At 40.1% G+C, this 15,375-nt stretch overlaps 1 protein-coding gene across 2 annotated transcripts in view; it reads left to right on the top strand.

The window, feature by feature from the left end:
* The window catches only part of Gabrb3 (gamma-aminobutyric acid type A receptor subunit beta3), a 235,988-nt gene extending 220,967 nt beyond the window's left edge, over positions 1–15,021 (top strand). Inside the window, exons 8-9 of one of the 2 annotated variants that reach the window (XM_032893497.1) lie at positions 2,219–2,463; positions 10,611–15,021. In XM_032893497.1, the coding sequence (XP_032749388.1) occupies positions 2,219–2,463; positions 10,611–10,952 (587 nt within the window). In that variant the 3' untranslated portion in view covers positions 10,953–15,021. The remainder of the gene's footprint in view (positions 1–2,218; positions 2,464–10,610) is intronic. The other variant, XM_032893498.1, reaches the window with a different exon arrangement.
* The last annotated feature ends 354 nt before the right edge of the window (positions 15,022–15,375 follow it).

Genomic DNA, 15,375 nt, shown 5'->3' with positions numbered 1-15,375 from the left:
CATGTTCTCTTGATATCCTGCTGTTTCAAGCCAAATTCAAGTCTTAGTGACCCTGCTGGCATGGTGCTTGTCGGAGTAGCATTAGAAGTTTGAGAGGCATGAGCCAGGCTTAGATTAGATTGAGAATTTACAGAAGTCCAGGGAACCTGATTCCCAGAGGTACACAGACAGCTGTTTTCCTCGGCCAGTGGGAGCTGTACAGGTAAGAACCTAGCAGGTCATTGACAGAATTAACTTTAGAAGAGATTATGAAGGTTTTTTTTCCGGTGTGTGTGTGTGTGTGTGTGTGTGTGTGTGTGTGTGTGTGTGTGTGTGTGTGTGTGTGTATGTGTAATAGCTTTTGAAAGGCAGGTATTATAACAGATTGACCTTGCCCTGCCACTTGACTTCTTGAATGACTATGTCATCTTCCCCACTTACACGCATAGCCACATGATGCCACTGATCATGGGAGGCCACCAAGGTGGACATCCTTTAATCAGTGCTGAGCAGATAGATGCTGGTGACCAGCTCTTGGGAGTGGGGAAAACAGTAGTGGTGAACATTGCAAATTTTCTGAAGAATGGTGAGAATGTCTAATTCTGTAGCTTTTGCGTGGTGTTTTCACATTTATTTGTAAACTGTAATTATCCCATTGCCACATTCAAATTTTTAAAAGTCTCCAGGTGCACATGAATGTAATGTTAAAGGGAGTCTTAAAATATTCTGACATCTGAGATTTCCAAACGCTTCACAAGCAACTGTGGTTTGCAATTATGCATAAAAATAGTTTCTTGGTTCTTGCCTGTTCTGTGCTGTTAGTAGTCTCTTAGGGTCAGGATCAGGAGAGAGTACAGATGGAGTCTTCACCTGGCTTCTCTGCTATTTTTCCCTGTGGAGGGCAGAGCGCCATAGCCCCAGGCCGGTTCTGGGAAACACAGAGTGAACAAACATGCTTCTGAGACCAAATCGGCATCCAAAGGGCTAAAAACCAAGACAATGAATATAAACCCTCCCCTACAGCCCTGGCTGTACCCCAGAAACTTTACCATGCCAGTGCTACCTCAGTCCCATCATTGGTGTGTGTGTGTGTGTGTGTGTGTGTGTGTGTGTGTGTGTGTGTGTGTGTGCTAGTGATGATGAAAAAAAAATCATTGCCAGCCTCTTCCTTTTGAGTGCCCTCTTAGGCAAGTAAACCCTAACACAAGAATGCAAAGGAACTATTTTGCCCACATTCAAGGATGTTGGTTGAATTCATGGAAAAGCCTGACCTTTAGAGCTGAGCACTTCCTTCAAATATCTTACTTTTGCAACAGAGCAAGCAGAGGCAGCTTCTAAGCTTGTTTCTGCGGTGGCACTCAGTGTTTGGTAACCCAAAGACAACTTACCTCTCTCTGTTCGACAAACCCTGGTCATGTCACTCTCTACGCAGCATACTCTTTGGTCACTGTGGCCTCACAGCATTTAATTTATCATCCCTGTATAGAAGGAACTCTGTCTCTTGCTATGTGAGGTAAGGTTACAAAAAATGCTGCTATGGTGATCTTAAAGACTATAACCAACTTCTCTACACAGACATGCATCATCTATACAGAACTATCTAAAGAATTCTGCAGAATTCTTACAGAGGAGCTTCTTCATGTCAGAACATGAGAGACTCTCAGAATTCTCATGCTTCTATCCAAGCTAACCTTCCCACCTATGTTGTATGCATTTTTTCCTACTTACAGGAAATGGTCCAGAGTGAATCTGCCCTCTGGGCTTGGCCCTCCCTCTTTCAGCTTAGAACTGAGTCTCCCCTTAATTAATACACATCCTCAACCTCTCCTTCCAGCAAGACTTGTAATAAGACAAACAGCCACCTGGTGACCAGGTCCCTGTAGACATAAGTCACTGTGGACTTCCTGGTGTGTTGTGACCAGGCACCCAGTGTTTATGTTGCTGGAACTTCCTGCTTTTGTTCCAATACTCTAAGGAGTCACATTCTTCCTAAATGTCCTAGACATCTTGCCTTTCACTCTCTTGAGACACCCTGAACTGTGATAGGTGTGGCTGGCTGAGGCTTCTCAGGCTTCCTTTCCAAGGGGAGATACTTGCTGGCTGCTCTAAAGTGTGATATGTTGCCATAAGACACATAGATATTCCAGTGACATTCCAGTCCGGTCAGCATCTTAGAGAACATTGCAGTGGGAGCGTGGCTGTGATCTGGAGGTACTCATACACTACCTTTGCTTTTTAGGGATTACCACCGTGCTCACCATGACAACCATCAACACTCACCTTCGAGAGACTCTACCCAAAATCCCCTACGTCAAAGCCATCGACATGTACCTGATGGGTTGCTTCGTCTTTGTATTCCTGGCACTTCTGGAGTATGCCTTTGTCAACTATATTTTCTTTGGACGAGGTCCCCAAAGGCAGAAGAAGCTTGCGGAGAAGACAGCCAAGGCCAAGAATGATCGGTCCAAGAGTGAAATCAACCGGGTAGGCTCTCCACTGCCTGGGCACTCCAGCCATTCAGTTTGGCCTTCTGATTCACCTCCAGGGATCTATGCGGGTTCCTAGGGCATGCCTCCTAGTTTCTTATTAAACTAACATTGGAGTAGGTGGGGGAAAAGCTCAGCTTCCCTTCCCACTGTTCTTTAGAAGAACAGAGGAGGATCCTGAGAGATTGATACTCCGGAATGTGGGACTTTTACCGCACATGGGAAAAGTAACGTACTAAAAGAACTCAATATTTTCTTAATTGTAAGATTACCAGTTCTCTCATCCAGCTCACCTCCATGGTGGGTAGTGCAGTAGGCAGTCACCTCCATGGTCCATAGGGAGAACCTTAAGCATTAAGGCCCCAAGTACTGTAGGCTCAGAAGTTCATAGGCTTTGGTCTTTGCACAGCACAGCTTCCCACTCCACCAGAAAGCCATATCCCAGCTGAGGAATGCTTGCCTTCCAGTCACAGAGGGACTTGGCATTGGACACGTTTGCTCATAACGTGTTATTTTATTATAATTATAATAATTATTTTATTATAATTATTCATGAAATCTTAATGAAATGGTACAGTTTATATAAAGTTTTTTGAATGTGCCCTATTGCACTTTCATCTAACATTTTCAGTGATATATTACTACCAGATTAAAGGCCAAACTTCCTTCCTTCCTTCCTTCCTTCCTTCCTTCCTTCCTTCCTTCCTCCCTTCCGTCCTTCCTTGTTACACTGTTCAAATCAATCTTGTCAAACCCACACATTTTTTCAAGCCCTCGAAAGTCTCTTTTCATGCATCTGAATATTTGTGCCAACACAGATCTGTAATGCTGCCTAACCTGGGGTGGCAACTGTCCACGAATTGATGCAGACCTGTCAGTGAGTGGAAATGACCTCTTCTTATCTGTAAAACATAAATGAAGTTGGTCTCTGAATAGAAATAGGTTTTCCATAGACAAAATTATCTGTGATATCTTACTGGAAGAATCTACTGTGTGCCAGACTGTTAATGTTTCTATGGAGATCCTACCATACTCTGAATACACAATATGTCTTGGTCCTGCTGTTTCTAAGGAAACTAGAATTAATCACATGTTTTCTCTGTGGCCAAGCATATGTATCGATGCATATATGAACTGTGTTTCTTTCCCAATTCCTATTGTCTTTGTTTTGCAGCTTTGTTTTCATTTCTCTAAATGAGACTGCTGAAAACAGGCAAATCATCATTACTCAGAAACATCTTTTTGACTATGAAATACAAAATTTAAAGAAAAAACTCTAACATTCACAAACAAAATTATCAGAATGCAGAAAGAATACAGATTAGATGTAGAGGAAATTTAAGTTGACTCCTGAGTACGTTTTAAATCTTGTTTCTCTTTTCTGAGCACTTTTACTGGGACCTTTATATATTAGCACTTTTCAAAATATATGATTGTTCTTAGATTTTAAAAGCAACATACGAACATCAAACATTCTCATTTTTACATCTACTTGATGCTCTTACAGTTCATCATTAAAAGTTATTCCTCCCTCACTTAAGAATTTAGTGATGATTTTTAGTCGACTTCCTAAAAACATTTGTTTAAAGGGATGTAGAGAATATAAGAATATAAGAAACAGGAGTCACACACTTCATACAAGACAGAACAGGTTCAGCAGGAGGGACAGGAGTGTGACAGTCATTGAAACAGTCCCACTGTAGTTCTCAGTGATGACACTTGGTCACCAGTGTGTAGAGCCACAGCCCTGTTTTCTCTAGCAGGGAAACTGTCCAATTACTGCAAGGAACCTGCTTCTTACAGTCTTTCCTGAATAAAGTTAACTGTCCCATGGGGCATGTCATAGGCAAGGGAGTGTCCTGCAGGCATTGCAGACAATCAGCTGCCAACAACCACTACAAGACCATAAGACACAGGGTTTTACTGACTCTGCTGTAAAACCATGAGTAGGTTCCTCATATACTTAGTGGTTACACAGTATTGGAGCTTAGCGGCTGATACGTAAATGCTCAGAATGTTTCTATATTCTTTCAGTTTATCATCTTGGTATAGTGTAAGTCTCTAAACCTTGATTCATCTATGTATACTTCCTGTTTATTACGGAATTTCCTCTATACCTAAGAGCAATCCTTTGGTCATAGTGTACACATTACATTTGCAAATCTTGTAATATCTGAAGAGTTGACCAGTTGGCATGGTATTATAATGTAATCACACGATACACCCATAATTGTGTATGGTGTTTGTGTGTGTGTGTGTGTGTGTGTGTGTGTGTGTGTGTGTGTGTGTGTGTGTGTTTTACTAGCAATTGATCTTATACCTAAAATGTGCTAGGCATAGACATACTCTTATAAATAAAGATTCAATATTATTCTTAATAAGAAGGAAGATCTCATGCCACCCACAAATTGCAATTTCTGTCTTGTTCTTCTAAAACTAGAATGTTAACTTAACTAGAATGTGGAAAGTGGTAAAGAATGAGAAAGCCACTAGGTGCCAATCTAGTGACGTAGTCTAGAGAAGAAAAATGTGATCTTTTCTGGATGAAGTGATTTTAATTTTGGGTAGCTGCACCTGTCTAGGTTCCGAGCGGAAGGAAAACCTACATTGAAGTCATTGGCTCTAATTATAGTCGGTGTGAGCTGGACCCTTCAAAATAACAAGAATTCATGAAACAATTTAAAAATTACAAGCCACCTGTCATTCTGTAAAAAACATTTCAGGCTGAGATTTGCTTCAGTCACCTATTTCTATTCTGAGACCTACATTTTAGAGGTAAGGAAGAGAGGAAGAGGTTACTGTCTCTTCTAGAAACACTGATTTTTAAAAGTTCTAAAAGTTAATAAGATATAATACCTTTTAAGCATTCTGGACAAAAAAATGAGTAATTTTCTGTACATTGGTTCATGTTTAAATGAGACCCATGTAACAGTAAATCCATAAGCAAAGCAGCCAAGCTATTTTAAACTATGATCATAATTCAGTGCATGTTTGTACTCTTTTGCATGCCAGAATAAGTATTATTTCTAATAGAGTTTCCATTGCATGGATGTAACCTTTCTAAAATAGAATTGTATATTGATTATTGAGCTCTGTCTCAGTCCTGAGACAGCTGTAGGCTTGTCATCAACATTGACAGGAACCAAGAGAACTGAACCAACTGGTCAAGTTCTTTCATTTGTAAGCTACAAGCAAGGTTCCAAAGTAGGAATGGCTTCCCTCAGACTAAGCTTTCACTGAAATCCGAAGAAACAGATTTCTGCTGTCATTAGATCATTTCCCAGACACACAACTGTATCCAGAAGGGACTAGAAAAGACAGAATGCTGGCTGACAGATCTGTCCCTAGATGTCAGAATATCAATCTTATTTTTATATCTTCTTTAGCCTGAATATATTCTGAGTTGCTACACATGCCATCTCTGCTTTTCCTTTATTCTGGTCACTTATCCCATGACTTATATCTTCCCTTTCTTCAATACCCAAGTCAAGTGTTTCTTTCCAGAGTCTAATTTATTTCTTCCCCATTCGTGTTTGCATCTTGCTTTAGGCAGAATCACTGCTTTTGTTGCTGCTCTTTCACTTTCCAGTTCATTCTCTGTACATGCAATGGCAGGTCATCCAAGTTATTTCCACTATCAGGCTGCACTGAGTCTCTTGCTCCTACTGTAATACACAGAGGCTGACTCCGTTATGGCAACTGCTCATGTCTGGTGGTATTTATCACTGTAAATCTGCTCCTACTGGACAGGTAGGCTCCACCCTGTCACATAATTTTTAATTTGAATTCTACAGATTTTGATAAAAAAAAACAAAAGGAACTTTTCATATTATGTTTTTGATAACTGGGAACATGTTTTAAAATTCTTTTATAAAAGATTGTATTTGTTGATCGTTAGAAGTTCCCACCTACTAGACTGCTTGAAAGGAGGAATCCCTGCGTTCATCTTCATGGTCCATAGCTTAGACTGTGAATGACCCTGGTGGTAAACAGGTGTGTACTTACAGTTTCCATGAATGACCACAAGTGATGCAAACTGTTTGTCTCTGTCCCCAGTGAGGCACTGGGGTGGACCACAAGTCGTCCATCTCTCCGTTTTCCCTTTTAAAAATAGCAAAGGCTATAAGGAATGTTTTTAATAGCTACTAATGTTGTCTGTGTTTTTTCTATCTTGGAGGGAAATTTTTGAACTTTCTAGGATGGTAGCTACTGTAATGGATGTGTTATTATTATAGAAAAGTATAAGTTCTACATTAGTACTTTAAAAAGTCAGTGTCTCTCTCTTTAGGGCTTTCTTGGCTCAATTTTAGGAACAAAGAAGTTTTAAAAAGGTCAACTTACCATGAAGGTAGATTTGTTTAAAATGTTGAACATAGAAAAAGAACCAAATTAGATATTTAATGTGACTGCAACTTTATTTAAATACATGGTGAGAGAGTGTACCATCTCCATGATGTAAAGCCCGATAGGTACCAGGTTGAACGATGCCAATTCACTGCAGTCAAATGAAGTAATGAAATAAACTAAATGGCAGGATCAACTGGCTATGTCCCTTCCCTACCACTTTCCAAGCCAAGATGCTGTTGGCCCTTTCATCTCTGACCTGCTCACTGCGTAATGCCATAAAACACTGTGGGCTGTGTCAGGAAGAGAAGTCAGCACCAGTGAGATAGGCCCTGACCTGTACATCTTTATTTAAATATTAGCTAAGTTATCTGTTCATAGGTTCCTTCCTGCCCAGCCATAGGTAGTTTAAGGTGCCCTTTCTTAGGTAGAGTTGGTGTGTACAAGTTTCTCCCACAGCTGGACTTTGTTACTGCCGTGCTTCAGTGAAAGTGAAGTGAAGGACACAACCCTTTCCTGTCCCCTTATGTTTCAGCTATGGCAAAAGTCATCTGTGGCTTTGGCTATCTCTTCCTGCTGGAACTATTAACAACAAATAACCAACCACTAACAACTCAGTCTGAAAAGTCTCTGGAACAGTCTTTCTGGCTCTGAAGACAAACAGTTGTCATTGAGAGGTGTTTATTGTTGATCATTCCAGGGGAAAATAGAAAGAAAAACAAAAACTTAGAGAGAAAACACAAAATCCTACCCAATCCTAACTTTTTCAGTCCCTGTAAGATTAAGATGTAATCCTTGTAAGTTATCAAGTCTAGGTGGAGTCAGAGAGAGGAAATTTCTCTCTCTTCCTTTACAACTTCTAAGATAAAGGGCAAGCCTAGTGACTCCTACCTGTAATTCAAGCACAAAGGAGGCTGAGATAAGAAAGAAGACTGCCATGAGTTCGAATCCATTCTGTGCTCCTAAGTGAGTTGTTAGTTAGCCTAGGCTAGACTGGGATTCTGCTTCAGAAAACAGAGAATGAAACGAACACAAAGCAGAATGGGCAAAAATACAGAACTTCTGCTGCTACACACACAGTAGGCACCAGAGAACAAAAGCAGGAAGAGGCCATTGGTCTGACCTTTAGTGTTTCTTTTCCGACTGCTACTAGGATGGAGACCTATATAATGGTCTCCCTTGTCACATCTCAGATTTAGCTTTTTATTCTCGATCCCTTTGATGTGTACTCTACATTATTGTTTTCCTGCTTAGAGTTGACTTTTTGTGTTGTGTTCTAAAAGTATGGGCTTGGAGTGTCTTAGCATAACAAACAGAAAACCTTACTCAGCCCAGGCTCTCATCGACCTTCACATTCATGACTACATGTCCTTTATTATTACCATTATATTGTAGAAAGATGACAATAACAGAGAAAAAACAGCGCACATTCTACCCACCAAGAGGCATAGCATGGTTCCAGAACTAGCTGTATTATTAACTTGAAACCTTGAGTTTATCCAGCTAGCTTACCTTACAGAGAGTGCTTGACTTTGGGTATTTGATGTGCTTCATACTTTGGCCTGAAAAGTTCTCTCTTTTTCTGCCTGTGGTCTTTAATGTAGTAGGCAAATGTAGATCTCATGTTTTCCCTCATCCTATAGGTTTTTTGAATGTTGCTATGGCAAAATAAAACGAATTTAACAGGGCAAAACAGTTTTAGCAGACATCTTTTAGGTCAAAAATACTAGGAGAGTAGGGGTAGGATGGGGCTGCCTCTATCATACAGAATAAAACCAAAGTTTCTCTGAGTTAGCACTGCACAATCAGGTGGCTGGACAAGTTAAGTCCTTGTGTTATAGAATTGGCTTGGCTGTCCTCTGGTGTCAGTCTTTACTCCTATAGACTTTCTTATTCCGTCTTAATGAACCTGTTCCTGCAGTTCTTCCTACCAGAGGCAAGTTGACCAGGTATTTGCCTGCTGACATCTGTTTCTAGCTAGAAATGTTCTCTATTATGCTTAGGAAAGAATACATGATGATATTGTGGCCACCCAATAATTTAAAATGAACTAACTATCTTGAGGACTGTACCCTTAATTATATCTACACAGACTCTTATAGCCAGCTCACAGGCTATTGCTCATGAGAATTGAGCAATACTAACATATACTTAAGTTATCTTCAGAGGTATTCTCAAACAAGAGTGTGATCAACTCACTGGCAAGAGACTGAGTGTCCTCTACTATTTGCAGTCCTTCCTGAGCCTTGAGCACTTTGGAGTTGGTAGCTTTGATTTGGGGCTCTTTATTCTGCTCAATGTTTCATATGTCTCCCTATCTGTTCCTGTGTAAGGCTCAGGAATCCTCCCTGCCTACCTTACCACCTTCACATTGAACTTAATACCTTTAATGAAAGGAATTTCTATCTATAAGCTGGAAAGACTCAAGTTAACATATCAGTAAGTCATTGTACAAAATAACTAATGGTTCATGGAAAAATCCATCAACTAACAATCTAGTGCTAAAAGAAGTAGACTGTCCAGGGAGAAAGAACAGAAAAGGGAATATAGACTTCCAGGGGAAAGGATAGACACAGATGGGATCATGGAGAGCTTAGAGAACCAGGCCACAGCAACTACAGTATGATCCCTATTGCAACTCTACCAGGGACCCCATCCCAGGTTCCTTAAGTTGCATGGTCTCTCAGCCACAGGGAGGCTGCTGAAAAATTCTGTGGCAAACCAATAAACACATGGATCAAAGGTATTGCCAATGAAGGTCTGCAGTTATATTTAACAAAGAATAAAACTTTATTATTTTTAAGTTTGTCTTCACAGTGGAAAGAGACTTGCTACTTTAAATGGAGCTCTTGCGAAAGAGGACTTCTTCTAGGGTCACATTAAGCAGAGGCCCACATCTGGCTCTACCCCAGCAGTCACCATGAGCACCATCATGATTGTCCCTGTGCTTCCTCACAGTAATCTGGCAGTTTAAATCATCAGAGGAAGGGCTAGCAGGCTGGGATATATGGAGCAACAGAGAGAATACTTCGCAGAGGTTGGCTTTGCATCCAGTGCAAACATTCAAAATAGAACAAGCTAACTTCCTAAGAAAATCCCTGTATCTACTTGAAACTATAGCTGGCAGCAAATGTTACATGTACTCTGCCACTCCTATTAGTTCACGCCTAAGACAAACTTTACGTTATCAGTAGACGCAGTAAGAAATTAACAGCAGGGCATGGTAAGAAAATGGAGGAATCCTAACAATGAACTTCAATGAAAGTTATGCGCATGGGTCTTCTGTAGCAACACTCCTGTATGTGTTGTGCTCACCTCCATTTCTGATGGAGCGGTCTGATGACGCAATACTCATGTCACTAGGAAGAGAGATTGCGTGACATAGGTAATGTGGCATTGCCAAATCTAGATGATACCTGTTGTATTGCAGACAAGACAGAGAGAACTATATCATTTCCACTCAGTGCACTATTATAAGCTGTCACTCACAGAGAAATAAATCCTGCAAGGGATTCACCCTTTCAGTTTTCTCTTCAGTAGGGATTCTATAATGTGAAATAGCAATCTGCCAAAACTCCCTTTCTTTTCTCTATAAGAACTTTCGGATAAAGGAAATACACTCTGAAAACTGGAGTTAAATTTGCAAAATAGTATTTTCCTGTAAAATGAGGCATGGATTTGACACACAGATTCTTATAAACTATGTTGCACGATTATGTAACATCATTATGTCCAGGTCTTGCATATTAAAATTTGATGGGCATTCCAGCTTCCTAAAAGTGTATGTTTTCTTCCCATTAGGTGGATGCTCACGGGAATATCCTATTAGCACCGATGGATGTTCACAATGAAATGAATGAGGTTGCAGGCAGCGTTGGTGACACCAGGAATTCAGCAATATCCTTTGACAACTCAGGAATCCAGTATAGGAAACAGAGCATGCCCAAGGAAGGGCATGGGCGGTACATGGGAGACAGAAGCATCCCGCACAAGAAGACGCACCTACGGAGGAGGTCTTCGCAGCTCAAAATCAAAATCCCTGATCTAACCGATGTGAATGCCATAGACAGATGGTCCCGGATCGTGTTTCCATTCACCTTTTCTCTCTTCAACTTAGTTTACTGGCTGTACTATGTTAACTGAGTGACTGTACTTGATTTTTCAAAGACTTCATTTAACACTGAGTGAAATATTACCCTGCCTGTCAAGTTTTTATACCAGTATACACACACACACAAACACACACACACACACAGACACACACATACACAAACACACACACACATACACGGACACACACAATTGTATATATATGTGAACTTTCTCAGCATATATATAAAATACACGTGTATATGAGAATGTATGTGTATATGTTTATGTACACAGGCGAGAGTGCCTGTGTATGTAACACAAATACGCATACATACCATACATTTTGCAACTATGGACAATTTAACACAGGATGCATATTAAAGAAAGTCATAGCTTTTTTTTTCTTTTTTAATTGAAAGGGACAAGTATCTAAATATTATGCCTCAAGAATGAGGGCGTGAAACACAGTCATCCCAAAGTGTGTCTTTTATTATCATAAGTTAGATATTTTTTGCTTAAGAATCAAAACGGAATTCTTAGTTACTCTTTGGGCACTCCCACAGCGGTAGTTGTACACCTCATACCCTCTCAGTTTGCAACCGAGGCTTGTTGGCTTCTCTGTGATGGGCGTGTTTCATCAGGTGTGTTGTTCTGTAGTGGGTTAGCATATGAGATGAGTTGCTGGCAATGCACTTACCTGACTCTTACTGGTAGGTAGCTCCTACTCTCGTGTCTGAATGTTCATCTTTTAAAACTCACTGGGAGCAAATGGTGTCCCGTTTTAAGTACTCCACTGTCCCATACATGTGGGAGATTTCTGTTAACCTTAAGTGGGTCCAGCTTAACTGTCTGTGGGAACACAGTGGCACATTTTGATAATGACATTCAATCACTGGAAATGTGCTCCACATCTCATCCAGATTTCTAGGTCTGCTATTTAACTGGAAGCATAGACGTCTCAGGTTCTTTGTTACTCTAAGGCAAAACCATCTAGAGTGGTTCCTCCCTTGCAGTTATGTTACCATTCTTATAACATTGTATGTTAATATAAATATATTTGCATAATATGCATACCTACGTATATTACCAAGATTTTGTTTCTTCTGCTTGCTCTCATGGCAGCATGCGACGTCATATTTTTCATTCTGTGATGTAACTATTTTCTGTTATCTAGAAATTAGGATTGAATCTAAAATATTTCTACTGTTCACTTTTGGAAACTTAAGAAACATCCTCACAGCCTTTATTTCTGTACTAACTTATCTCATAAGCACACCCAACTCCTCCTAGACTGACTAGGATTCTGCAGGAACACTTCCAGTATACACCATGATCACACAACAACCCATGACCGTTCCTGAGGCAAGGAGGGCAACCTGACACAAATACAGTCTCTTTTGGTTCCTTCTGATCCACAGCCTCATCAGGATTTGGACTTTTTAAAGCTCGTAGAAACAAGACAAGGTGCACCGGTTTCATAGATGCAACCTTAACTTACTATTTAGATGAGCTCTTTCTAAAGAAAAACAAAGATGATATATTTTTTGTAAACTATTTCTATCACAGGCATCCATAAATAGACTGCAGTTGTGTAAACAGGTGTCACAGCGAAGCATTTGGAAGGCAGGAAAAAACAAAACAAAACACACAGTAAAGAACTGCTAAATTAATAACCCCCAAATCCCACACATGCGGCACCTTCAAGTCTGGCACCATCGGTTTCCGCACAGGCAGCACCACCACCCTCCCCAGGATGCGTGTGGTGTGGACTGTCACCATGGACTGGCACTACTTGATTTTTCGGTGGCCATTGCAATCTCTAATATGTGGGAGTCTGACTGTTCTAACCTAACATTAAATAAAAGCTAAATCCACAAAAATCCATGTGAGGGACAGTTACTGATTTTTATACCCTTTGCCTCCTCCATTCTTTTCTGCTAAGTCTTCTTTAAATCACTGCTCCTTCGTTTTACTTTCTATCTGGAGTTGAGCCTGTGAATTTTGCCCTCTGGCTTTTCTCTGGAAATTTTCTTTTTCATGGGTAACAGTGGGAGGAGACAAAAAGTTAAACAGATTTTAAAAAAAAAATTCTGTAAGTGGCCTTATCATTGTAACATGTTAAAAGAAAACAAACGTTTGCAAAGACCTTATCCCTTTCAATACTTCAGGTATCTCTCTCTCTGTATCCTGTAACTCAAGATGTAAATGCCACATGTACACGAGGAACTCCACAATGCAGCAGTGTGGCAGAAACAGTCAGAGACGGATAATTTATTATACTCAGAACTGTGACATTTTTTTCTGGGGAAGTGACTCAGCTTTTTTGATGCATAGTTGAGATACCCACATATCAAGGCAGAGACCCCACAGGGCTCAGAAGAGCAGCAGTGCACTCCCGGGGAATCTCTGGATATAAATTTGCATGGTGTAGTCATAATAGCTTTTGAGCTTTTTATATGCATTTGGCACCGAGACTGGGATCCACAACTTTATAGACACTGCAATGAAGTTACCATAGTAGCTAGATTCTAAGTAGTATTTGTAATTACACACACACATACATACACACACACACATACACACACATACACAAATACATACTGTATTCTGTAAAAAAAAAATCCTTTCTAAGATCCTTGGGTATGTGTTTGCTTTACTCCATTTCAGAAGAAAAGTATTTTTCTTCTAATAACTTATTTTATGGCTTCTCTATTTTTTAAAGCTATGAGAAGTGTTGAGAAGAGAAGTCTGGCTGTGCTAGCAGAAGAGTGGGATCTGATCCCTATCTAGGGAAGAGACCTCTAGTGACTTTACAGCAGCCATTTGAGCCAGTAAGTGAGGCTGCAGAGGGATTCCACCAGGACCTCTGATGGGAGGTGGCTGTTACCCATGCCCAGAGCTCTTAAGAACAGAAAAATTTAACTTCTCACCAATTCAATAAACCATTCATTTTCTCAATAGTACTGTCTTTCCAAAATGAAATGCTTCGCAGAGGGCTCATGGTGTTGACGCCTTGAGGACAGCCCTTTTATTAGTCATTTCCAGATATGTCTGTGACAACTCGATAGCCCTCCTCGATCAGTCCCAGCAGAGAAACGACTCACCAGAGTGGAATTACCTTTAAAATGAAAGTCACTCCTGCTCACCAGTCCCAGGACTGTTAAGGGGTTGTGTTGTCAATGCCATGACCCACTCACTGCCCCTGAATCTCAGATGAACTAAAATGTATATCATAATAACGTTCCCATTAGGCTTTAAGTGACATGTCCATCTGCAGTATTGTGTGTTTGATGCCAACATGAGGACATCTTCAGTTGTTCCCATGAAAAGTAGTTCTCTTCTTTTGAAACATGGAGTTGACAATTTCACCAATGAGATGATCTCAGAAGGGGACAGGCACATTGTAGCTGTAGGTGTGTGAACCAGGTAAACACATTCTGAAAAAATGTGTCCACTGTTGAATCTCCTTGATTAAAAGCATAAGCCTACTATAACTCATATTTTAACCCTCCACCTAAAAAGATGAGTTCATATTTCCGGCCATTTTCTGTAAGCCAACTGAACCAATGGTAAAATATTTTGTTACTTTTGGAATGAACTCTGGCTTTCATGTCAGTGTGAACTTTCCATCAGAGTAACATTGACTCTTTGGGCAAAGAACTGCCCTGGTGGAGTAAATTTCCCTGGACACTGGCGAGTGTGCCTTGGACTGATTACCTCTTCTACTGCATTGAAAGGTGCCATGTTTTCCTGAATGACTAAATCCCCCTCAACTTGTAAGTGACCTCCCAGAGTGGCTCACGAACCATACCTCTCCTAGGGATGGCCCACAAACATGTCATTCGTGACTCATTTTTCTACTTCCCAAGTCAGTAGATGTGTTCAAGGTAAGTACAGGATTGTTCTCGTAGGAATAGGCGGTTGCTGTCCTGATTGATATCCCCGTCAATTTCATTTCATTGTAAAGATAAACTTAAACCCGGTTTTGCTTAAGCACATTGATGTAATTTTTTGGTATTATTTGACATGAAAAAAACAGCAAAATTGAGTGACAGATACAATATGAAACTTGTTGAATGAATTCAAATTTATTAAAAAAGGACTAACTGATAAATGTGAAGACTGATTTTTTTCTCCTTGTCTATCTGTTGATGAATATTGTCATTGTTTTAATCTAACCTTGTTTAACTACACATGCCCATTTAGGTTATGTGAAAGGAACATGAATTTGAAGACTCAAGCTGATGGCTTAAGAGAACAGCTAAACTGTTTATTTTTCAAAAAAAATCACAATTTACGTGATTTTTAAGTGAGGATCTAGGTTCAGTCCTTTGTACTGAAGAAAAAGGGTGACAATTTAGCTTGGAAATTGAACTTCAAAGAACAACTAACCATATAGATGTGATCTGTTCTAGTCTTTTAAGGACTACACATTTTTATATTAAAAGCTAGGGAATAATCTTCCACTTCTGAG

The sequence above is a fragment of the Rattus rattus genome, chromosome 2 (assembly GCF_011064425.1).
Source record: "Rattus rattus isolate New Zealand chromosome 2, Rrattus_CSIRO_v1, whole genome shotgun sequence".
Taxonomy (NCBI): domain Eukaryota; kingdom Metazoa; phylum Chordata; class Mammalia; order Rodentia; family Muridae; genus Rattus; species Rattus rattus.
Note: the sequence above shows the minus strand (reverse complement) of the source record. Positions and strands in the feature narration are given on the sequence as shown.